Source organism: Mustelus asterias, chromosome 13 (assembly GCF_964213995.1).
Source record: "Mustelus asterias chromosome 13, sMusAst1.hap1.1, whole genome shotgun sequence".
NCBI lineage: Eukaryota > Metazoa > Chordata > Chondrichthyes > Carcharhiniformes > Triakidae > Mustelus > Mustelus asterias.
The window spans coordinates 104,864,671-104,889,369 of NC_135813.1; the positions used below are offsets into that span (position 1 = coordinate 104,864,671).

The window sequence follows — 24,699 nt, forward strand, 5'->3', positions numbered from 1 at the left end:
TTCCTCTGCTCATCTAGTACAGTCACTAACCCATTTGGAATAAATGGGATGAAGCCTCTGATAATAGTGAGAGAGAATTTCAGGTGAATACATTTAAGTATTTACCTATTAGTTATGGCTGGAGGGCCATTGCAATATTGTAGGAGTTTTTATTACCAATTAAAGATAGCGCTTGTGCTGCAGTTAAACACAGCCAGCTCAAACTCAGCACCATCATTGAATACTAACCCTATTACAATGCACCTTTGCTCGTGAAAATGATTATCCCTTGAGCCTATTTATACCTGTGATAGTTTGAGCAGTAGTGTACTCCAACAAAGGTTGAACATGTAACCGATTGTAAAAGAAATCAGAGTAAGATCATCAGTAGAGCCATTAAAAACTAAATCCTTATTAACGTTTTAAATGAGTCTCAAAGCACATTAACAGAACCGCAGGTCTGTCCAAGTCATACATTATTCACCAAGACTCCTTAGGCAGCATCTCCCAAACCAAAACCACTATCATCGAGAAGGACAAGAGCAGCTGACACATGGGAACACCACCACTTGAGGTTCACTCGCCATGCTGACTTGGAAATATATCGCTGTTGCTTCACTGTCGCTGGGTCAAAATCCAGGAATTCCCTCCCTAACGGCACTGTGGGTGTACCTACACCACAGGGACTGCAGCGGTTCAAGAAGGCAGCTCACCACCAACATCTCAAGGGCGATTAGGGAATGGGCAATAAATGCTGGTCTAGCCAGTGACACGCACATCCCGTAAATTAATGAACAAAAAGTGTAACCTAGCATGGTGACATTGTTGTATCAAACATTTCAGGTTCCTTCAGTTGTCAGCTCAATGCCAATACTACAACTTGGTAGTGGCCAATAACGCTCAATAACTTAGTTGTAAGTAAAAGTTCTGACTAACATAGAAACATAGAAACTAGAAGCAGGAGGAGGCCAGTCGGCCCTTCGAGCCTGCTCCGCCATTCATTCTGATCATGGCTGATCACTAAATTCAATATCCTCATCCCCCCTTCCCCCCATATCCCTTGATCCTTTTAGCCCCAGAACTATATCCAATTTCTTCTTGAAATCAGACAATGTTTTGGCCTCAACTACATTCTGTGGGAGTGAATTCCACACATTCACCATCCTCTGGGTGAAGAAATTTCTCCTCACCTCAGTTCTAAAAGGTTTACACTTTATCCTCAAGCTATGATCCCTAGTTCTGGACTCCCCCACCATTGGGAACATTCTTTCTGAATCTACCCTGTCTAACCCTGTTAGAATTTTATAGGTTTCTAATAGATCCTCTCTCACTCTTCTAAACGCCAGTGAATACAATCCTAACTGACTTAGTCTCTCCTCATATGACAGACCTGCCTGCCAGGATCAGCCTGGTAATCCTTCGCTGCACTCCCTCTATGGCAAGGACATCCTTCCTCAGATAAGGACACCAAAACAGCACACAATACTCCAGGTGTAGCCTCACCAATGCCCTACAAAATTGTAGCAAAACATCCCTATCCCTATGATTGCTATCAATAAGGCGAAAGACTACCTGTGTGCCAATACAAGTGTAGGCTTTTATTCACAATAGAATCAGGAGCACATCCCAACAAATAACCGACCTGGACTGAACAAGGGGGGAGGAGACAGCCACCTTTATACTAGGTGCCGAGGGGAGGAACCAAACCGGGAGGGGATGTGTCCAGGTATGACAAACACACACAACGGTGGTCCATATAGGACAAAGGCACAACTGAGGTCCACCACACCCTATACTCAAATCCTCTCGCTATGAAGGCCAACATACCATTTGCCTTCTTTACTGCCTGCTGTACCTGTGCGCTTACTTTCAGCGACTGATGCACAAAAACACCAAGGTCTCGCTGAGTATCCATCTCAGTCAATGGATAATCTGTCTTGCTATTATTGCTACCATTGACTACATTCATTCTCCTGATAAAACATCGAAAGATGAAGTTAGAAAAAGAGGCAATGCCTCCCTGAATTATGTCTACAGAGGAAGCTGCGGTTATTATCTGAAAAGGAACCAAATAGTGATGAGAAATATGTGTATAGTCTTGCAGATTGTTCATATTATCCAAACACATCAGAGACAATACTAGAGCATATTAGATATAGAGCATATTATAATGAAGGGAGAGTGAGTTACTGCACTGATAGCCCTGGATTATGGATGGGTGTAGAAGAGATTTGGCCTCAAGATACTTGGCTGTTTGGGGCGGCAGCAGTGGTTAGTACTGCTGCCTCACAGCGCCAGGGACCCGGATTCGATTCCTGGCTTGGGTCACTGTCTGTGTGGAGTCTGCACGGTCTCCCAGTGTCTGCGTGGGGTTTCCTCCCACAGTCCAAAAGACATGCTGGTTAGGTGCATTGGCCATGCTAAATTCTCCCTCAGTGTACCCGAACAGGTGCTGGAGTGTGGCGACTTGGGGGTTTTCACAGTAGTTTCATTGCAGTTTTAATGTAAGCTTGCTTGTGACACTAATAAATAAACTTTAACTTTAATCTGACAGCAAAGAACTTTGCCTTTAATGAGGCCTACTCATCTCCTTTAAATATCATCCAGCAAAATGTCACCTTAAAATAGCAAAACTGCTTCCAATATTGTTCGTCTCTGAACTTGTCTCAAAAACAAGGAAGAATGATGTGTTTCTAGAGCACCCCGCGCAATGTTTGTGTTTCCCAAAACAGTTACAGGAAATGTAGGGCAAAATCTACCAATCCCGCCAGCAACTGGCAGCGTGCTGGGCGCGAGGTCAAAGATCCATTTCCCAATATCGGGATGAACTGTTGGAATTCTGTCCTCAGGACTTTAAAGGTGAGCTAAAGAGGGGTCGAGTTTCCTGGCAAACAATGGGAATCCCTTTTGTAAGTATTAGCATGTCATCCATGCTCATTGCAATTAAGATCCCCCAGTAAATTAAGCCCTTCCAGCGGGAAATTAGAACATTCCGTTTTATGTCAGTGCTATGCATCTGGAGTACTTCACCTCTGCCTTGACCTTGAGATCAGCAGACACTCCTTTCACCTTCTTGGGGACCACTCATCTTGGGTTCATAAGTCCATAAGATGTAGGAGCAGAATTAGGCCATTCGGCCCATTGATTCTGCTCCGCCATTCGATCATGGCTGATATGCTCCTCATCCCCATTTTCCTGCCTTCTCCCCATAACCCTTTAACCCATTACCAATTAAAAATCTGTCTAACGCCTTGTTAAATTTACTCACTGTCCCAGCATCCACCGCACTTTTGGGGAGCGAATTCCACAGATTCACAATCCTTTGGAAGAAGTAGTTTCTCCTCAACTGTTTTAAATTTGCTACCCCTTATCCTAAGACTACGACCTCTCATCCTAGAATGCCCCACAAGAGAAAGCATCTGTTTTATCCATAGCTTTTATCATCTTGTATACCTCAATTTGATCTCCCCTCATTCTTCTAAATTCCAGAGAGTATAGGCCTAAACTGTTCAATCTCTCATCTGGTTCTGGTGGTACAAGCTGTGCAGAGTCTGGAAGGAAGTGAGGGGGGCGTAGGGTGAAGCGGAGGCTTAGCCTCGGAGATTGGCAGGTGAAGGGGGGGAGGGAAGGAGGCTGCTGGGCACCCCTTTAAATATGGTCCTCACCTGGTACTGTCACGCCTGCCTGGCACCCACTGATGTCCTCCTTTGCTACAAAATAATACATAGCCAGGCAAAACCATTGTCTCAAAAATCAGCTGTGCCAAAACCCATCACAAGCAAATAGTTACTATAACAGAAATAAAATGTAGTAAAATGACCTGTAGAAAAAGTTTAGAATAGAAAAATACAAAGGCACTTGTATAATTCGCTCTCTACTTTCTATCCAAAGACGCAACCTTGACACCCTGTGTGCTTAACTTGTATGAAACATAGAAACAAAGAAAATAGGAATAGGAGGAGGCCATTCAGCCCTTCGATTCTGCTCCGCCATTCATTATGATCATGGCTGATCATCCAACTCAATAGCCTGATCCCACATTCTTCCCATATCTTTTGATCCCTTTCACCTCAAGTGCTATATCTAACTTCTTCTTGAAAACATACATGTTTTGACCTCAACTATTTTCTGTGGTAGCGAATTCCACAGGCTGACCGCTCTCTGGGTGAAGAAATTTCTCCTCATCTCTGTCCTAAACAATCTAGCCTGTATCCTCAGACTGTGACCATTGGTTCTGGACACCCCCACCATCGGGAACATCCTTCTTGCATCTACCCTGTCTAGTTGTGTTAGAACTTTATAGGTTTCTATGAGATCCCCTCCTCATTCTTCGGAACTCCAGCGAACATAATCCTAACCAACTCAATCTCCCCTCATACATCAATCCTGCCATCCCAGAAATCAGTTTAGTAAACCTTCTCTGTACTCACTCTATAACAAAGTCATCCTTCCTCAAATAAGGAGACCAAAACATCCCTGCTCCAGTAGACTATGGCCAATATTATTTGGGGGGAGGTGGTGGCCTAGTGGTATTATCACCAGGCTATTAATCCAGAGACCCAGGAAGAGCTCTGGGGATCTGGGTTTGAATCCCACCACAGCAGATGGTGAGATTTGAATTTAACAAAAATCTGAAATTAAAAGTCTAATGAAAACCATGAAACCATTGTCGATTGTCGTAAAACTCCATCTGGCTCACTAATGTCCTTTAGGCTTATAAGTGACTCCAGATCCACAGCAATGTGGTTGACTTTCAATTGTCCTCTGAACAAGGGCAACTAGGGATGGGCAATAGATACTGGCCAGCCAATGACGCCCATGTCCCATGAATGAATAAAAAAATTAATGTATCTGATATTTTAAAATGAAATTGCCACTTTGCAACAGGAACTTGCTGACTGTACAAGCACTTTGTGCAAATCACAGCCAGATATATGGCAGCATCATTCTTCACCCAAATTTCTGATTAGCCGAGAGTTGACCATGCATGTTAATGGGATCTTAATGCAGCAAACCCAACATGAACAATGACTAACAAATCACACTATTGCTTCAATAATTCAACTTCCTCCCACAGCTATGATGAATCTGGTTTCAATTTCTTTAATAAATTATAAAGTCAAAGCAATCTCTGAAATATTAAACTCATTAATTTCTCATAACATCCTTGAAGAGGAAATGCCAGGGATTCTCCCAAAAAAATTCCAAGTGTCAAATTCGTGTAAAAGCCCATTGCGTTTTTCAGCAGGACTTTCAAAATGAATCTCCCACACTCTGTACACTGCAGAGTGCATTAGCGTGAATCTCATTAAATATCAGGGGGCGGGCCCTCTACCTACTGGGGGGGCCGGCAGCGTAGCGCTGGGCATGCCACTGCGAAGGTGCCGGTCTGTCAGCGCAGAGATCAGCGTCTGAGCAGTAGCCCCACACTGCCGGCCTCCCGATAGCTGGCCAGCTCAATCGCTGGCCAGTCCCACAACCCTGCATGGCCGGCCGTGCGGCCCCCCCAACCTTCCAATTACAGTCCTCCCAGGCGTGTGGGCTCCTGGGCATTGCCACTTTGCCCCTTGGGTGGTGCCAGGGGGCCACGCTGGCACTGCCAGGCTGGCAATGCCCATGAGGGCACCCCCTGACCTCCTGAGGGGCCTCCATGGCCCCCCCCTCACTCCAATGGGGTCGGGCAACCAGCTCCCCGCTAGTGGGGGGCTATTGTAAACCCCGCTGGAGTGAAAGACTCCTGGCAGGATGGGGGAAGAGGCTAGCGGGCCGGGAGATTTCAATCTCGCAACACAAGAAATAGATCAGGTGGCTAACCCAGCACCTTCCCACCTGCAAACAAGCTCACCCCCACAATACGCGAGGTGGGTGGTCACCACAATTGGCAGCCTCGCTGCCATATGTAAATAAACAATTAAGGGTCATTTAGTTTGTGAACAAGCCGACCGATGTGAACAATATGCTGCCCATGCCATCACATGGTTGGCATAGGCAGATAGGCAAGACTGGCAGACTATCGCGGCCGTTGACTCTGTTTCTCTCTCCACAGATGCTGCCAGAAGCCGCTGGAATTTTCTGCTTTGATTTTGGATTTCCAGCCTCCGCAGTATTTTGCTTTTGTAAGGTGTTAGCTCTTTACGGACAGCCTGTGTTGTCTTATTTTGCCACATCGTTCATCGAAGGCACCGTCCGGCAAGTGGAAAAATGGTACTACTCCTACATAATTTCAGCATCTTTGTGCAATTACTCCTCTTCCTGTGAGTATTCCCATCTCACAGACCTCTCTCACTTTCCTACATCTCTCGCTGCACTTTCCTTAGACAGTTACATGGGTAAGATGGCTATGGAGGGATACGGGCCAAACGCGGGCAATTGGGACTAGCTTAGCGGTTAAAGAAAAGGGCGGCATGGACAATTGGGCCAAAGGGCCTGTTGCCATGCTCTCTCTTTTTATTCTGTACATCACTCATTCTTCCAACATACTCCAAAACACACACAATCTATCACAGTTAGAGAGCAAATAGGGCAAGTGAATCGTTATCACTCAGATTCCTGGAAGAAAATGTGGATTCTGACTTTTTGTGCAAGTTTAATGTAGTCGGGTGGTAAATCTTGTTCCAAGGCTGAGCAGAGAAATTCATGGAATGGGTTTCAACCCTGACATAACGAATCAATTCCCCTAACACTGAATTCATGCATATTGGTTGCACATGGCAGTTTGAAAATGAATAACCTGCTCTCAGACAATATATTATTCCATATTCATTTGATGCTCTTTAAGGATTAATGTTTCAACAGGACCTTATAAAATGAGAAAGAGTGCAGAAAAGGTTTACTAGGATGCTAGCGGAACTGGAGCAATAAGGAGTGGCTGGATAGACTGGGACTTTTTTCCCCGGAGCGTGGAAGGCTTAGGGTTGATCTTATAGAGGTCTATAAAATAATGAGGGGCATCGATCAGCTGGATAGTCAATATCTTTTCCCAAAGGTAGGGGAGTCTAAAACGAGAGGGCATGGGTTTAAGGTGAGAGGGGAGAGACACAAAAGGGTCCAGAGGGGCAATGTTTTCACACAGAAGGTGGTGAGTGTCTGGAATGAGCTGCCAGAGATAGTAGTAGAGCCAGGTCTTTTAAGAAGCATTTAGGCAGTTGCATGGGTAAGATGGGTATAGAGGGATACGGGCCAAACATGGGCAATTGGGACGAGCTTAGCAGTTAAAGAAAAGGGCAGCATGGACAATTGGGCCAAAGGGCCTGTTGCCATGCTGTAAACCTCTATGACACTATGACTCTATCACTCTTTGAGGTCTTCATTGTTTGTCAAAGTCCTTTTCTCTGCTTCCACCTCTCACATCTTTCTTCCATTTTATCTATTCAGTGGGGGTCAGTTTCCGTCCCTGAGTAACCATGAAATCTGGAGTTCACATTTATCACAATTCCTTTCATCCCCGGCGTTAGGCACCGCCTGTCTTTGATCCCACCCCATCCATCTCTGCCTCTCTCAGATAAACCTTCAGCCCCGGTTCAGGAGGAAAAGGGAAGCAACAAACTCTCAACTGTGGAAAAAAGCCCGCCTTTAAAAATGCCACCTCAATCATCGGCACTTCCTTTGCAGGGAAAGTAACGGCAATTAACAGGAACAATGAGAATCAAAAGAAAAGATCTCTGTGCAGCAAATTCTCTCCTGTGTTGTCGGCTCATTTTTAGCTGTTAAATTAATTGCCAGAAGTGCCAGCTGAAGCTTCCCACGCATTCTGCCTGTGTTACTGAAGTGCAATCTTATTGTAATTAAGGTTTGAAAACATTTCCCCCTACTTCCTAATGAGAACTGGCAATATAATCATGGGCAAACGGCAACTTGCAAAGAGGGAAAATAGAAAAGTGTAATGCATAGGCTTTGGTTGGGGCCAGATATATTAATTACCTTTTTTCGCTTTTCCAAAGAAATCTAAGACCACAAGACCAAAAGATATTGGAGCAGAATTAGGCCATTCGGCCCACTGAGTCTGCTTCACCATTCAATCATGGTTGATAGCTTTCTCAACCCCATTCTCCCACCTTTTCCCCGTAACCTTTGATCCCCTTACCAATCAAGAACCCTCTATCTATCTGTCTTAAATACGCTCACTGACCTGGCCTTCACAGCCTTCTGTGGCAATGAGTTTCACAGATTCACCACCCTCTGGCTGAAGAAATTCCTCCTCATCTCGTTCTAAAGGGTCATCTCTTTATTCTAAGACTGTGCCCTCAGATCCCAGTCCCCCCTACTAATTGAAACATCTTCCTCACTTCCACTCTATCCAGGCCTTTCAGTATTCTGTAAGTTTCAAAATCTAAGGTCATACAAAAGCATTTTAGTGACATCCTTTCAGACAATATCCCGTACAGTGTTTTACTTTTCTCCCTTGGACCCAAAATTGGTTAGCACTGCTGCCTCACAGCACCAGGGACCTGGGTTCAATTCCAGCCTCAGGTCACTGTCTGTGTGGAGTTTGCACATTCTCCTCGTGTCTGCGTGGGTTTCCTCCGGGTGCTCCGGTTTCCTCTCACACTCCAAAGATGTGCGGGTTAGGTTGATTGGCCATGCTAAATTGACCCTAGTGTTAGTGGGATTAGCAGGGTAAATATGTGGGGTTACGGGAATAGAGCCTGGGTTGGGTTTATGGTCGGTGTGGGCTCGATGGGCCCAATGGCCTCCTTCTGCACTGTAGGGATTCTATGGCTTCTGTTCTATGATTGATGGGCTTGTGAACATTCTGAACACATTTTGCTACTATTTATTTTGTTGGTTGCAGCACTCCTTCTCAACACCACGACGAAAGAACATCAGCATTAGAACTTGGTCACTCTAATTCAAATTCACAGAAGGTTTCACGGATTTGTGAAGGGCAAATCGTGCCTCACAAATTTGATAGAATTTTTTGAGGAGGTAACTAGGTGTGTTGATGAAGGTAGGGCGGTTGATGTCATATACATGGATTTTAGTAAGGCGTTTGATAAGGTCCCCCATGGTCGGCTTATGATGAAAGTAAGGAGGTGTGGGATAGAGGGAAAGTTGGCCGATTGGATAGGTAACTGGCTATCTGATCGAAGACAGAGGGTGGTGGTGGATGGAAAATTTTCGGACTGGAGGCAGGTTGCTAGCGGAGTGCCGCAGGGATCGGTGCTTGGTCCTCTGCTCTTTGTGATTTTTATTAATGACTTAGAGGAGGGGGCTGAAGGGTGGATCAGTAAATTTGCTGATGACACCAAGATTGGTGGAGTAGTGGATGAGGTGGAGGGGTGTTGTAGGCTGCAAAGAGACATAGATAGGATGCAAAGCTGGGCTGAAAAATGGCAAATGGAGTTTAACCCTGATAAATGTGAGGTGATTCATTTTGGTCGGACAAATTTAAATGTGGATTACAGGGTCAAAGGTAGGGTTCTGAAGACTGTGGAGGAACAGAGAGATCTTGGGGTCCATATCCACAGATCTCTAAAGGTTGCCACTCAAGTGGATAGAGCTGTGAAGAAGGCATATAGTGTGTTAGCTTTTATTAACAGGGGGTTGGAGTTTAAGAGCCGTGGGGTTATGCTGCAACTGTACAGGACCTTGGTGAGACCGCATTTGGAATATTGCGTGCAGTTCTGGTCACCTCACTATAAGAAGGATGTGGAAGCGCTGGAGAGAGTGCAGAGGAGATTTACCAGGATGCTGCCTGGTTTGGAGTGTCGGTCTTATGAGGAAAGGTTGAGGGAGCTGGGGCTGTTCTCTCTGGAGCGGAGGAGATTGAGGGGAGACTTAATAGAGGTTTATAAAATGATGAAGGGGATAGATCGAGTGAACGTTCAAAGACTATTTCCTCGGGTGGATGGAGCTATTACAAGGGGGCATAACTATAGGGTTCATGGTGGGAGATATAGGAAGGATATCAGAGGTAGGTTCTTCACGCAGAGAGTGGTTGGGGTGTGGAATGGACTGCCTGCAGTGATAGTGGAGTCAGACACTTTAGGAACATTTAAGCGGTTATTGGATAGGCACATGGAGCACAACAGGATGGTAGGGAGTGGGATAGCTTGATCTTGGTTTCAGATGAAGGTCGGCACAACGTCGTGGGCCGAAGGGCCTGTTCTGTGCTGTACTGTTCTATGTTCTATGTTCTATGTATCTTACCTCGTAAATGAGCCGCAATGTATTCCCTGTTAAGAGAGATCTTCCCAATGACATCGTCGTACCTGTAAATTTTAAGCAGAAAACATCTCAGTAAAAATCGGTGTTTATAAACATGTATCCCACGTATCTGTTCCTGAGCTCCCGGACAGCCTGTGCACCCCGCCAGAAGAATTAACCTTAATGTCTTTTAATTGCAGAAGAAATATTATTGCATGTTAGCTATGCATCGGTGTCACTCTGTGTAGGAGTGGTATTACATGAATGACATGATGACCTCAGTTATTTCAGAGCAATGAATTGTTCAGGATTGAAATTAGAATTGATGCAGTATTTCAGTTGGTAAATTTGCTTCCACTAAGTTATTTTTGTTTTCCATTACACCCATTTACACTTTCTGTATGGATAATTATTCAGTTCCAATTAGGATATCCCGATCTGAATAGGGGAGGTGATGATCTTGTGGTATTATTGCCAGATTATTAATCCAGAAACTGAGCTAATGTTCTGGGGATCTGGGTTCGATTCCCGCCATTAAAAAAATCTGGAATTAATAGTCTACTGATGACCCTGATGTTTATCCAGAAGGAACTCTTCCAGTGTAGACAATAAAAATATAACAAAACTTTCTCCAATTTATAAATCAAAGAAAAGGTTTAATAAAGAAACTTCATTACTCCAAACTTGAGGCCTCACCCTGGGCCATTCCAAGCAATTTAACAATTCCCAACAGGTTCTTATTGATACTGAGTCAGCTGGTCAGCTGATCATCACATCATTCTGTCATTGGTTACATGGTTTACTGGGTCAGCTGACCCTTACAGCTTGTTACCATTGGTCACATTACAACAGATCTAATGTTATCACTGATTACATTCTAACACATGAAACCACTGTCGATTGTCGGAGAAACCCATCTGGTTCTCTAATGTTCTTTAGGGAAGGAAATCTGCCGTCCTTACCCGGTCTGGCCTACATGTGACTCCAGTGCCACAGCAATGTGGTTGACTCTCAACTGCCCTCGGGCAACTAGGGACAGACAATAAATGATGGCTTTTCAGTGATGTCCATGTCCCCCCAAATGAATAAAATAAAAATGTGATTTCTTACAAAATCGTTACTGAGGGGCCTGCAAGTCAATCCATTTATTATCAGGTATTAAATGACATGTGGAGAGCTTGAATCGTGATCCAAAATTGACAGGAAACTTTCTTTAAGTGTTGAGAGTGATCTGAGATAAATAGGGCACATGTTTGCATGACCCAGAGGCCACCTGCCACGCTAGCTGGTCCCATCGAGGGCTCATGACCTTTAGATTTGATTTGATTTATTATTGTCATATGTATTAGTATGCAGTGGATTGTTTCTTTCCCGCTATACAGACAAAACATACCGCTCATAGGGTACATAGGGAAGAAGGAAAGGGGAGGGTGCAAAGCGTTGAAGTGAAAGGGGAAAGTAAGCGTAGTAGTCTGGCCCTTTGGGGGGGGTACGTTTCCTGAGGGCCACGTGATGGGCGAAGACCCTCTGGATCGTTCTGGCGGGATGCTGAACCATTCCGTTGCCCTCGATCTGTTAAAGTAAGCGAGCGTGAGAAGGTGAAGGGGAAGGAAAGAGGATACAAGCTGTGACTAGTACGTTACAAAAGGGACGATAGCAGAGTAGAAGACAAGAGCAGTGTTTGACCATGAAGGAGACAGGAGGGAGCAGCATTAACTGAGCGGTGGAGGAAGAACAGAGCGCTCGCTCAAGCAGGGTGAGGGTAGCTGCTTGCACTGGCTGGAAAAGTGGAAGTGCACCAAGATTAAAAGGGAGGAGGTGGCGAAGAGTCACTTTCTAGAATTTGGGGGACTGAGAAGATGGGTGTTAACTTCAACCGCGAGAAAATGACTGCTGGAGTGGACTGGCAGATTTGGAAAGAGGAAAAGAAAGATGCTGCATTTATCACCGCCTCCAACCACCCCAAAGCATACTTCAGCCAATCAGATACTTCTGTAGTGTTGTGACTGCCATAATCAGCTAAATTGCCTTCGTAGCTGTTGCTCGAATTTGTTCAAGACTCGAGCTGGTGAGGAATGAGTGTCATAGAGATATACAGCACGGAAACAGGCCCTTCGGCCCAAGTCGTCAATGCCGACCAGGCTTTCTAAACTGAACTAGTCTCACTTGCCTGCATTTGGCTAATTTTGGTTCAAAACCTAATCAGAACTTATCAGATTAGATGGTATATTGCTAAGAAAAAAGAGGCAGTGCTGATTACACCAAAGCAAAGTCAGTGGTAGAAAGTTCAGCACAGTATAAATGCACCTTCATAGAATCCTACAGTGCAGAAGGAGGCCATTAGACCCATTGAGTCTGCACCAACCACAATCCCACCCAGGCCCCATTCCCACAACCCCTTGCATTTACCCTAGCTAGCCCCGATACTAAGGGGCAATTTAGCATGGCCAATCCACCTAACCCGCACATCTTTGGACTGTGGGAGGAAACCGGAGCACCCGGAGGAAACCCACGCAGACACGGGGAGAACATGCAAACTCCACACAGACAGTGACCCAAGCCAGGATTCGAACCCGGGACCCTGACGCTGTGAGTCAGCAGTGCTAACCACTGTGCCACCGTGCTACCCAAGTTGGCAATTAGCACCTTGTACCGGTGTTAATTGCCAACTTGGATATTATACTAAAGTCAAAGCTCCAGTTATTATTTTAAACTCAGAATCTAACACTGATTCAGTGTCATTTTATTAGGAGAGGACAAACTGTCAATCTTTTAAAACTCGACATTTATACTCTATTTACAATTACAAAGCCTTAAAGGAGCATTGAGCCGATACATATTACCGACTCACATTTCGCTCCAATCATATCTGAGACTTTCACACACTTAGCAATGACAGTAAGTTACTACTGAGTATTATCATCAAACATTTCTTTGGAGGCACAGTGCACAGTTGGTGACATCTACAATGAAAATGGTCACCAGGGGAATTAGATTGTGCAGACTGGCAGTCAAGAGGAGCTGATTTGTTTATTCTTAATAATGAAAAACCTGCCAGCTCTGAAGTTTCATCATCTTCATAGACATCAGATCATGACTCACAGGTTGGTGCTAAGGGAGGGCTTATTATAGAATCATAGAATCCCTACAGTGCAGAAGTAGGCCATCCGGCCCATCGAGTCAGCAGCAACTCTCCGACAGAGCATCTTACCCAGGCACTATCCCCGTAACCCCATGTATTTACCCCACTAACCTACACATCTTGGGACACTAAGGGGCAATTTACCAAGGCCAATCCACCTAACATGCCAGAGGAAACCCACGCAGACACGTGGAGGATGTGCAAACTCCACACCGACAGTCACCCAAGGCCGGAATTAAACCCGGGTCCCTGGCGCTGTGAGGCAGCAATGCTAACCACTGTGCCACCATGCCGTCCTAATATGTTGCCCTTAGAACTACATAACCTCATAGTAGTATATCTGAGTGATTGGTGACCACCAGGTTTGAACAACAACAAGCTATTAGAATAACTATATTTATAGTTATACAGGATTCTCTAAAGGTAAACTTGCAGGTTGAGTCCGTAATTAAGAAAGCAAATGTAATGTTGTCATTTATCTCAAGAGGCTTGGAATACAAAAGCAGGGATGTACTTCTGAGGCTTTATAAAGCACTGGTTAGGCCCCATTTGGAGTACTGTGAGCAATTTTGGGCCCCACACCTCAGGAAGGACATACTGGCACTGGAGCGGGTCCAGCGGAGATTCACACGGATGATCCCAGGAATGGTAGGCCTGACATACGATGAACGTCTGAGGATCGTGGGATTATATTCATTGGAGTTTAGGAGGTTGAGGGGAGATCTGATAGAAACTTACAAGATAATGAACGGCTTAGATAGGATGGACGTAGGGAAGTTGTTTCCATTAACAGGGGAGACTAGGACGCGGGGGCACAGCCTTAGAATAAAAGGGAGTCACTTTAGAACAGAGATGAGGAGAAATTTCTTCAGCCAGAGAGTGGTGGGTCTGTGGAATTCATTGCCACAGAGGGCTGTGGAGGCCGAGACGTTGAGCGTCTTCAAGACAGAAATTGATAAATTCTTGATTTCTCGAGGAATTAAGGGCTATGGGGAGAGAGCGGGTAAATGGAGTTGAAATCAACCATGATTGAATGGTGGAGTGGACTCGATGGGCCGAATGGCCTTACTTCCGCTCCTATGTCTTATGGTCTTATGGTCTATATACAAAATGCTTGATGTGCTACTGACCACTCCAGCTGCAGGGTCGATCCTGCTCAGGAAAGCACACACTCAGCCCAGGGTTTCCCACTCTTAGGCCCAATTGGCTGATTGGGTCACATGATCTTCTGAACCCTCACCCCTGTTCACTACTGCACCCATGCTAATTCATCACCCAATAATTTATGATATTTATTAATATCATGCAGTGATGGTTTGCTGAAAAGTCATTCCACCAGTTGGAACAAAGAACAAAGAACACTACAGCATAGGAACAGGCCCTTCGGCCCACCAAGCCTGCGCCGATTCCTAACCCTTATTTACTTATTGCCCATTTGTGGTTTCTATCCCTCTGTTCGCCTCCCATTCATGTGTCTATCAAGACAATGCCTTGAACGTTGCTAACGTGTCTGTTTCCATCGCCTCCTCTGGCAGTGCGTTCCAGGCACCCACCTCCCTCTGTTTGAAAAACTTTCCCTGCACGTCTCCCCTAAACTTACCCCCTCTCACCTTGAACCTGTGTCCTCTTATCGTTGACCTTTCCACACTGGGAAAAAGCCTCTGACTATCCACCCTATCTATGTTTCTCATAATTTTGTAGACTTCTATCAGGTCGCCCTAACCAAGCCTTACTAAAATTTTATACAACCGTAACATAACCTGCCAACTTTTATACTTGATTCCCCGGTCGATGAAGCAAGCATGTTGTGTGCCTTCTTGATGACTTTATCCAACAATATTTTGGCTCGACAGAGCCAATTAACATCAACTCAATTTTAGTTATTTCTTTAGTTATTTCTCTAACAGGTCTGGAAAGGGTGGATGCAGGAAGGATGTTCCCGATGGTGGGGGAGTCCAGAACCAGGAGTCACACAGTCTGAGGATTCGGGGTAGACCATTTAGGACGGAGGTGGGGAGACACCCAAAGAGTGGTAAGCCAGTGGAATTCATTACCACAGGAAATAGTTGATGCCAAACCATTGAATGTATTCAAGAAGCAGCTAGAGAGGGCACTTGGGGCGAATGGGATCAAAGGTTATGGGGAGAAAGCAGGATTAGGCTATTGAGTTGGATGATCAGCCATGATCGTGATGAATAGTGGAGCAGGCTCGAAGGGCCAAATGGCCTCCACCTGCTCCTAGCTTCTGTGTTTCTGTTTCTTACTCCATCTTCCATAATCCTTTCCCACATAATTTCCGACAAAAAGGCAGTCTTCTTTCCCAACAGTCTCTTTGTGATCCCATGCACTGCAATGTAACATACATCACAGGACAGAAAATTGCAATTAGATTTCAGTCAGCTCAAGGTGATATTCCACAACAAATAGGGAATACAGTACACACTCGATAGGAAAAAGTATTAACTCCAGCTCTGGTATGTCATGGTTAATTTATGGTTCAGTGTTAACTCCAATATACGAATGCTATGAACTGTGTCAATGACAAATCCCCACAGCAGCGGAGCCAAAGACTGAGGGCTAAACTGTACTGGTGACCAAAAAAACATTTTACATCAGCAACAAAGTGCCTTCAATATAATAAAGTGCCTCAAGGTGCTACCAAGTAGCATTAGAAAACAAAATACGCCACTGTGCCACAGAAGAGATATTAGGTTAAATGATGAATAGCTCTGGAGGAAATTCTTTAAAGGAGGGAAGTGAGGCGAAGATTCAGAGAGGTTTGAAGCAAGAATTCCTGAGATTGGGGCTCACACAACTGAAGGCACACCCATCAACCCCGCAGCAATTAAAATTGGGGATGCTCAATAAGCCAAAGGTCGATGAGTGCAGGTATCTCAGAGGTTTGTAGGACTGAAGGAGATTGCAGACACGGGGTGAGGCAAGGACATGGAGGGATTTAATTACAAGGAGGAGAATTTTACAATCAGGATGTTGCTGGACCAGGAACCGACGTAGTTGAGTGAGGACAGGGGTGATAGTTCAATAGGACTTTATGTGGGTTAGAAGGTAGGCAGCAGTATTTTGGATGACCTCAAGTTTACCGAGGGTGGAATGTGGGAGATCGGCCAGGAGTGTGTTGCAGCTTTATAGAACCTTAGTTCTTTGCTCTAGTCAAGTCTAGAGGCAACAAGGCATGAATGAGAGTTTCAGCCAACAGATGAGCTGAGATGGGGCAAGGTAGGCACAGCTGGTGGAAGTAGGTAATCTTAGTGAAGTATGTGGAAGCTCATCTCAAGGTCAAATTTGACACCAAGATTACAAACAGTCTGGTTTAGTCTCAGACAGCTGCCAAGAAGAAGGATAAAGATGGGACCAGAGTTTGGAACAGAGGATGATAACAATGGCTTCCCAATATTTAACAGGAGGAAATTTCTGCTCCTCCAGCAATCTGATAATTTACCAGCAGTGGAGGAGTTGATGGAGGCAGTGACGTGGTAGAGCAGAAGTAATGTCAGTGTCTATGAGAAAACTAACACTGTGCCTTTGAATGAGATAGCCAAGGGGCAGCATGTAGATGGGAAATAGGACGGGGCCATGGTTAGATCCTTGGGGAACAGAAGAGTTAATGGTGCAGGCACAGGAACCAAAGCCAGCGCAAGTGATTCTCTGGCTAGGAATTGAATCAAGTGATAGCAGTCCCAACCAGCTGGAGGAGAGAGGAAGAGGCCTTGGAGGAGGATGCTGTGGTCAACTGTGTTAAAGGCTGCAGACAGGCCATGCATTACAAGGAAGGATAGTTTACCTTTGTCACCGTCACGTAGAATGTCACGTGACTTTGATAAGAGCTGTTTGGGAACTGTGCAGGGTCGGAAACCTGACTGAGAGGATTCAGACATAGAGTTCTGAGAGAGGTGGGCAGAAATTTGGGAGGCAACTGCATGGCCAGAATCTTACGTTGCTCGGATGCGCATGTGTCCAAACAGAAAGCACATGCAATCACGCAAAGAGGCATTGGGCGCGTATCCCAATGTCACTGCACGCTTGAGCAAAATGTCAGTCGAAAGGCATGCACGAAAGTCGGAAGTGCGTCCACCGACTATCAAGCAGGCAATTTAGTCTATTAAGGGGCCAACTGAACGTGATTTTCCGAGACCCGTCTACTTTTACGGTTGGTGGGCGGGCTAATTGGTCAGGCAGCCTGTACATTTTAGCTTCAACTTCGATCCAGGGCGGCATGAACTGTCAGGGCTGGGATAAAATTTGAAACGTTGCCTGGAGACTGAGGTTTGTGTTTGAATGTATAATCTTGATACTCTTAGTTTTTAGGTCGCTATTTATTTTTTTACAGGTCTACAGCTCCCTGAGATATCTCCACCTAATGAGCCCATTAGAAGCACAGCTTGCACTCTCCCTTTACTTGGCGCCCACTCCCTTCCCGCCCTCCAAAGCAGCACTGGGCCTTTCCCAGCATGCCTTTCACGTTAGCCGCCCATTAATTGGCCAGCGTGAAATTGCATCCCAGGCCCGGCCGTGGCTGGAAGCACGTCTCATATCCACGTCCAGGATCATCAAGTGCATGCACACAATGGATGAAAAATTCAGGCCCATGCTTGAGGACTTTGGCGAGGAAAGGGAGGTTGGAGATGGGGCTATAGTTTGAAAGGACGGTGGGGTCAAGGGTTGTTTTTTGAGGAGAAAGGTGATGATGGCAGATTTAAAAGAGAGAGACAACACCTGAAGAGGGAGAACAAATAACAATCTCAACTAATATGGGGAGGAGAAAGGGGAGTCATAAACCAACATGGAAGGCCTTTAAGTAATCTGTTCATTTTATGAATGGTGCAAAGCCCCTATGCACTAGCTTTGTATTATTTGTTAATTAGAAGGGAGCATCACTGGCAAGGTCAACAAATATGACCCATCCCTAATTACCCTTGGGAAGGAGGTGCTAAGTGGCTTTTTTTAAGCATTGCAGCCCCCACTATAGTCCTTTGGTGTAGGTACATCCACAGTGCTGTTAGATAGGAGGCTCCAGGATTCTTACCCAATGACAGTGGAGGAACAGTGGTAAAGTTTAAAATCAGAACAACATGAGACTCTGAGGGGAACGTGCAGGTGGTGGTCTTTCCATGTGTCTGCTGCTCTTGTCCTTCTATGTGGTAGAGAGTTTGGAAGGTGCTGTTGAAGGAGCTCTGGGGAATTGCTGCAGTGCACCTTGTAAATGGTACACATTTCTTCCACCATGAGTCGAGGGCAGAGGATGTGAATGTTTAAGATGGTGGATGGGGTGTCAATCAAGCAGACAGCTTGGTTCTGGATGGTTGTTGGAGCTGCACTCACCCAAACAAATGTGAAGCATTCCAACGCACATCGATCAGTGCATGGTGGACAAGCTTTGGAGAGTCAGGAGGTGAGTTACATAATTCCCAGCCTCTGGTCTACTCTTTACATAATAAGAAGTTTAACAACTCCAGGTTAAAGTCCAACATTAACCTGGTGTTGTTAAACTTCTTACTGTGTTTACCCCAGTCCAACGCCGGCATCTCCATATCATGACTACTCTTTACATGTCAGATTTATTCATATAATAAAACAAATTCTAATGATATAGACAAATACTGCACACCATATGAAACATTTAAATCCACATATAAACACGATACATTCATCATCATTAATTATGGTCTTGAAAAATTTGTGCCTGATATAAAAAATGCAGATGGGTTGTGCTTAATGTTGAATTTCATTCTGGTTTGTGCAACAGCAAAAATTATAATGCAGATAAACCACAAGATCCTTTCGACTTCCTCCACCTATCTGGCACGGTCAAGCACACTTCTATTACAGTGCGGTTACATAGAAAGTGCAGAGACAAATGAATAACACATCCATAAAAGCATTTATCTTGAAGAATTGGAAATCCAGTGCAGAAATGTACTATATGGGACCATGATATATGCTTTCGGGTGGGCAGTTTTTCAGGCAGCCACATACACTGAGAAAAGACCTTTTCACATAAGTGGTTCAGGTCTGGAGTGCACTGCCTGGAAATGTGGTGGAGGCAGGTTCAATTGAGACATTCAAGAGGGTAATAGATGATTATTTGAATAGAAAAGGCGGGAGAATAGCACAAAATCATGATGCTCATTTGGAGAGCCGGTGCAGACATGATGGGCCAAATGGCCTCCTTCTGTGCCGTAACAATTCTGTGATTCACAATCTAAAATTTGCTTCACACCCAGTATATATGACATAGATGCTCATATTAAATAATTCTCCTTTCCTGTGCAGCTTTTACCATCAAGGTAATGGTCTCGAGGGAGACAATGTGAAGCCAATCTGTAGCCTCAGCTATGTGAATTGTGGCATACTCATAACAACAATTACAGGCAGCACGGTGGCACAGTGGTGAGCGCTTCTGCCTTATAGTGCAAGGGACCTGATTCCCGGCTTGGGTCACTGGCTGTGTGGAGTCTGCACGTTCTCCCCGTGTCTGCGTGGGTTTCCTCCGGGTGATCCGGTTTCCTCCCACAGTCTGAAAGATGTGCTGGTTAGGTGCATTGGCCATGCTAAATTCTCCCTCAGTGTACCCGAACAGGTGCCAGAGTGTGGCGACTAGGGGATTTTCACAGTAACTTCATTGCAGTGTTCATATAAGCTTACTTGTTTAAAGTTTATTTATTAGTGTCACAAGTTGGCTTACATTAACACTGCAATTAAGTTACTGTGAAAATCCCCTAGTGGTCACATTCTGGCACCTGTTTGAGTACACTGAGGGAGAATTTAGCAAGGCCAATGCATCTAACCCCCCACATCTGTGGGATGAAACCGGAGCACCCGGAGGAAACCCACTCAGACATAGGGAGAACCTGCAGACTCCAGTAACCCAAGCCGGGATTTGATCCTGGGTCCCTGGAGCTGTGAGGCAGCAGTGCTAACCACCGTACCACCGTGCTGCCCTTGTGACACTAAAACAAAGCATACAGGTAAAAGTCTGATTTGCCAGTGTTGAATGCTGCTTCATTGCACTGACTTTAAAGTAAAGTGTGTAACTTTGAGCCTTTCATGAGTTTGAGCCTTTGGAGTCAATGACTCATATAATACACACATGGATCTGGGGTCAGAATGAATTGTGTTGGTGCCCTGAAGGCAGGCAAGAGAGCTCTAAGTAATCCAAAATCAGAGCCAGTCAGGATACTTGAGCAGGGGATTAGAAAATGAGATGTCAGCTACACAAAGCACCATTTGAAATCACAAACAATTTAGGTCTGAACTTTCATAAAGGGAGCGTCTCTTACAGAAATGGCTGCGGAAGCTCAGATCTAAAGTTGGCCCCTGAACATAGTGCCAACTGTTTTTGCACGCAGATTGGGGGTGGGTTCCAAATTGTACATCCGTGGTTCGTGGACGCAGCAGGCCCTAGGAAACAGCAGCTTCCTCCTGTAATGTAGGATTTTTGTCAGCCAAGAGAAGGAAATAAGATGTGTGCAGATTAGACTTGGTCTGAACGGGTCTTGTAGGGTCGGATGGGTAGCAGGGTAACCTGGGAGAGGTGTGGTACCCTTTTGCACTTGGTCCCGGTGGGGTGAGTGGGTTTCCTCCGGGTGCTCCGGTTTCCTCCCACAGATGTGGGAGGTTAGATGCATTGGCCTTGCTAAAGTCTCCCTCAGTGTACCCAAACAGGTGCCAGAACGTGGCCACTAGGGGATTTTCACAGTAACTTCATTGCAGTGTGTTAATGTAAGCCTACTTGGGACACTAATAAATAAACTTTAAACAAGTAGGCTTACATGAACACATTGGGAAGGTTGCGTGCCCTTTGAAGGAGAGCACGTACCCTTTGGGAGGGGTAAGGTGCCGCTTGGGATTATTAAAAGTAAATGCGGGGAGAACGTGCAGACTCCGCACAGACAGTGACCTAAGCCGGGAATCAAACCAGGGTCCCTGGCGCTGTGAGGCAGCAGTGCTAACCACTGTGCCATTGTGCCGCCCAATAGATATGCAAGCCACGCTGACTATTGAGAAGTATCCATGTTTTCTGATCATCATCTAACTAACACATATGAATCATAAGCTGTTGGGTAGAATTTTCAAGTCCAGCCCGCCACAGGAATCGGGGGCTAACAATGCAAAGATCCACTAACTTCAGGCGGGAATTTCCAGCCTTGGGGCGAATATGGCCGGAAAATCCCCACCCAATGGTCAAATCTCTAGCCAGCTTAGGCAGTGCTGCATCCCACTTCAAACACAAAGGATGGGATTTTACGGCTTCGCACATCCCAAAAGTGCAAAATCCCACCCGAGGTCAACGGACCTTTCCATGGTCCGCCCCTTGCCCGCTCTGATTCCCATGGCGGGTGGGACAGTAAAAATTTGGCCAAAATCTACTGCCAGATTTCTCAATACTGGCGAATACAGGGGCAAATCTCCAATCTGCCCAGTGTCCTTATCAATATTTATCCCTCAACAAACATCCTTAAAAACAATTTAATTGGTCACCAACTTTAACAGAAAAGGTTTAAAATAGCATATAAATATGCTGGCATATATTGTTGTGAAAAAGAGTAGTAACCTTAAGGATTGGAAGGGTTTCAGAATTCAACAAAGAAAGATTGAGACACTGATAGAGAGAGAAGATGGAGTATGAGAGAAAACTAATAAAAACAGATTGTAGAAATGTTGATAGGGAGGCAAAAGCAAACATAGGTCCCACAAAGACAGGAGTAATTATAATGGAGAAATAGGAAATAATTGAAAAACCAAAAGCTGTCTTCATTGTAGAAGACACAAAAAATATACTGGAAATAATGGAGAACCAAATATTTAATAGGAAATGAGGAAGCAGTGATATTACTATTAGTAAAGAAAAAGTGCTGGAAAAATTAACAAATCCCTTATACCTGATCACCTCGATTTTAAAAAGACAACTACAGAAATAGGATTTATAAAGGAAAATCATATTTGACGAATCTGTTATTTTTTTTGAGGTTGTAACTAGGAGGGTAGACAAGGGGCAATCAGTGAATGCGGTGTATCTGGATTTTCAAAAAATATGCCATATGGCAGCAGGTAAGAAGTTATTACACAAAATGAGGGCTGATGTGATTGACAGTAATATAGCAGCATGGATTTTGGATAGTTAACAGAAGGAAATAGATAAGGATCAGGAATTGGACCTCATCTACTTACAATCCATATCCAGGTCTGAGGTTAGGAATCCTGTGGTGAGTAACCCACTTCCTGACTCCCCTGTCTACAATCTACAGAGCACAAGTCAGGAGTGTGATGGAATACTCTCCACGTGTCTTAATGAGTGCAGCTCCAACAACAAAGAAGCTGAACACCATCCAGGACAAAGCAGCTTGCTTGGTTGGCACCCCATCTGCAAACATGCACTCCCTCCGCCTCCGACTCACAGCGGCAGCATTGTGTATCATTTGCAAGATGAAGCAGCAACTCACCGAGGCTCTAAACGTAAGGAGCACCTTCAAAACCCATGACTGCTACCATCTAGAAGGACAAGGGCAGCAGCCACATGGGAACATCATCACCACCCTTCCAAATCACTCGTCACTTTGATTTGGAAATATATCACCAATTCTTCACTGTCGCTGGGTCAAAATCCTGGAACTCCCTAACTTGGAAATATATTGCCATTTCTTCACTGGGTCGCTGGGTCAAAATCTCCCGAACAGCATTGAGGGTGTACCTGTAAAACATTACAACAATTCAGCACCAACTTCTCAAGGGCAATTAGGGATGGGCAATAAATGATGGCCCAGCCAGCGACGCCCACATCCCATGATGGATAAAAAGAAAATAACTTAGGTGGGGGGAACCAAGTGTCGTTTATGCAAATTTGCTGCTGTTACAATATTCTGTGATAAAATAAGTCGTGTGGGAGTTACAAAGAGGCAAAGGGATAGTGAATAGTGGCAGACTTCTGTCTCATAAGGCGATGGTTTTGCCATGGTGGTGAACACTGCGCCGAGCTTCGCCTGGTGTGGTTCAGGAGCCCCACTCTGACATGGCAGCCTCTGCTGCACTCACTATAGAGGAAGACACTGGGCTGAGAAGGTGCACGATTCACTGGCCTTGGTTATCTCTGGGCTCTCTTCTTGCCCCGCTGAGCTTTTCATTTCTGCTTGCCTCTTCCAATACCCCTCCAAACAGTCAGCCTTGCTAGGTCACAGCCATCAGCAGCAACTCATTCTCCATTGGCAGCACCACTAGCCATGATCTTCATATCTCACTTGCAGGTGTCCTTGGAGTGGAGTTGTGGACGCCCAGGAGGTTGTGAGCCAGTGACCAGTTAGCCGTATGGAGTGTCTTTGGGTACACGACCACCATCCATCCAGTGAACATAGTCAAGACAGTGCAATTCGTTGGTTTAGCAATGAGCTTACACTGATGGAATTATATGTAGAGGTGATGCATTTTGGCAAAAGGCATAGGGAGAGACAATAAATACTTAGTGGCATAATTCTAAAGGGACCTGGTTCTTATACATCGATCTTTGAGGATGGCAGGACCTATCGAAAGAGTAATTAGCACAGCATATGGAATCTTGGACTTCATAAATAGAGGCACTGAATGTAAAGGAGGGAATGTATAAAGCTCTGCTTAGGCCACTGCCAGAGTATTGTACCCATGGTCACCACATGTGGAGCTTCTTGATGGGATGCAGAGGACATTTACCTGGATGGTTCCAGGGATGGGGGAACGTTGCCACCTGGTCAAGTTGGAAAAGCCAGAGTTGTTTGCTTTGCAGCAAAGGAGACAGAGGAAAGATCTGATTGAGAGAAGCAAGACTATGAGAGGTTTAGATAAGGTAGACAAAGAACAGGTGTTCCAAGTAGCTAATGGTATAAGGAGCAGGGGGCACAGGTTTAAGATAAGAGATGCAGGAGGAATAATGAAATATGAAGAAGAATATTTTTACGCAGCAAGTAGTGATGACCTGGAACTCACTATCTATAAGGGTGGTAGAATGGAGAGGATTAATTATTTCAAAAGGAAATTGTATGAGCACTTGAGGGAATTAAACTTGCAGGGCTGCAGGTGTTATGTATGTTGGGATGTAGCCCCTTTAAGGGAACGGGTCATGTGATCCTGGGTGGAGGCTGATCTGCCCGGGGACCGCCCTAAGGGGGCGGTCGTTTGGAGTGTGGAGCAAGTAAGACCTGCAATAAATAGTTGCATTCCCCTACACCTGTCTGTGGAGCAAGTTCTTGGGGATACACCCCAGTGTGGAGAAGTTGGCAACAGGGATAGAGTTGGGGAATGGGACTGACTGGATAGTTCTACAGAGAGCTAGCATGGACTGAACAGGTTGAATGGCCTCCTTCCATGCTGTAATGACCTTATGATATTTACTATTCTCGCGTGCTCTGCCTGAAGGCAGGTCCTTGACTCAGGGACAGCTGATTTCT

General features: G+C 45.2%; 1 protein-coding gene across 1 annotated transcript in view; it reads right to left on the reverse strand.

The window, feature by feature from the left end:
• rasal1a (RAS protein activator like 1a (GAP1 like)) overlaps positions 1 to 24,699 on the reverse strand; it is a 275,372-nt gene that overhangs the window by 219,110 nt on the left and 31,563 nt on the right. Inside the window, exon 4 of the mRNA XM_078227421.1 lies at positions 10,129 to 10,190. Coding sequence (XP_078083547.1) covers positions 10,129 to 10,190 — 62 coding nt within the window. The remainder of the gene's footprint in view (positions 1 to 10,128; positions 10,191 to 24,699) is intronic.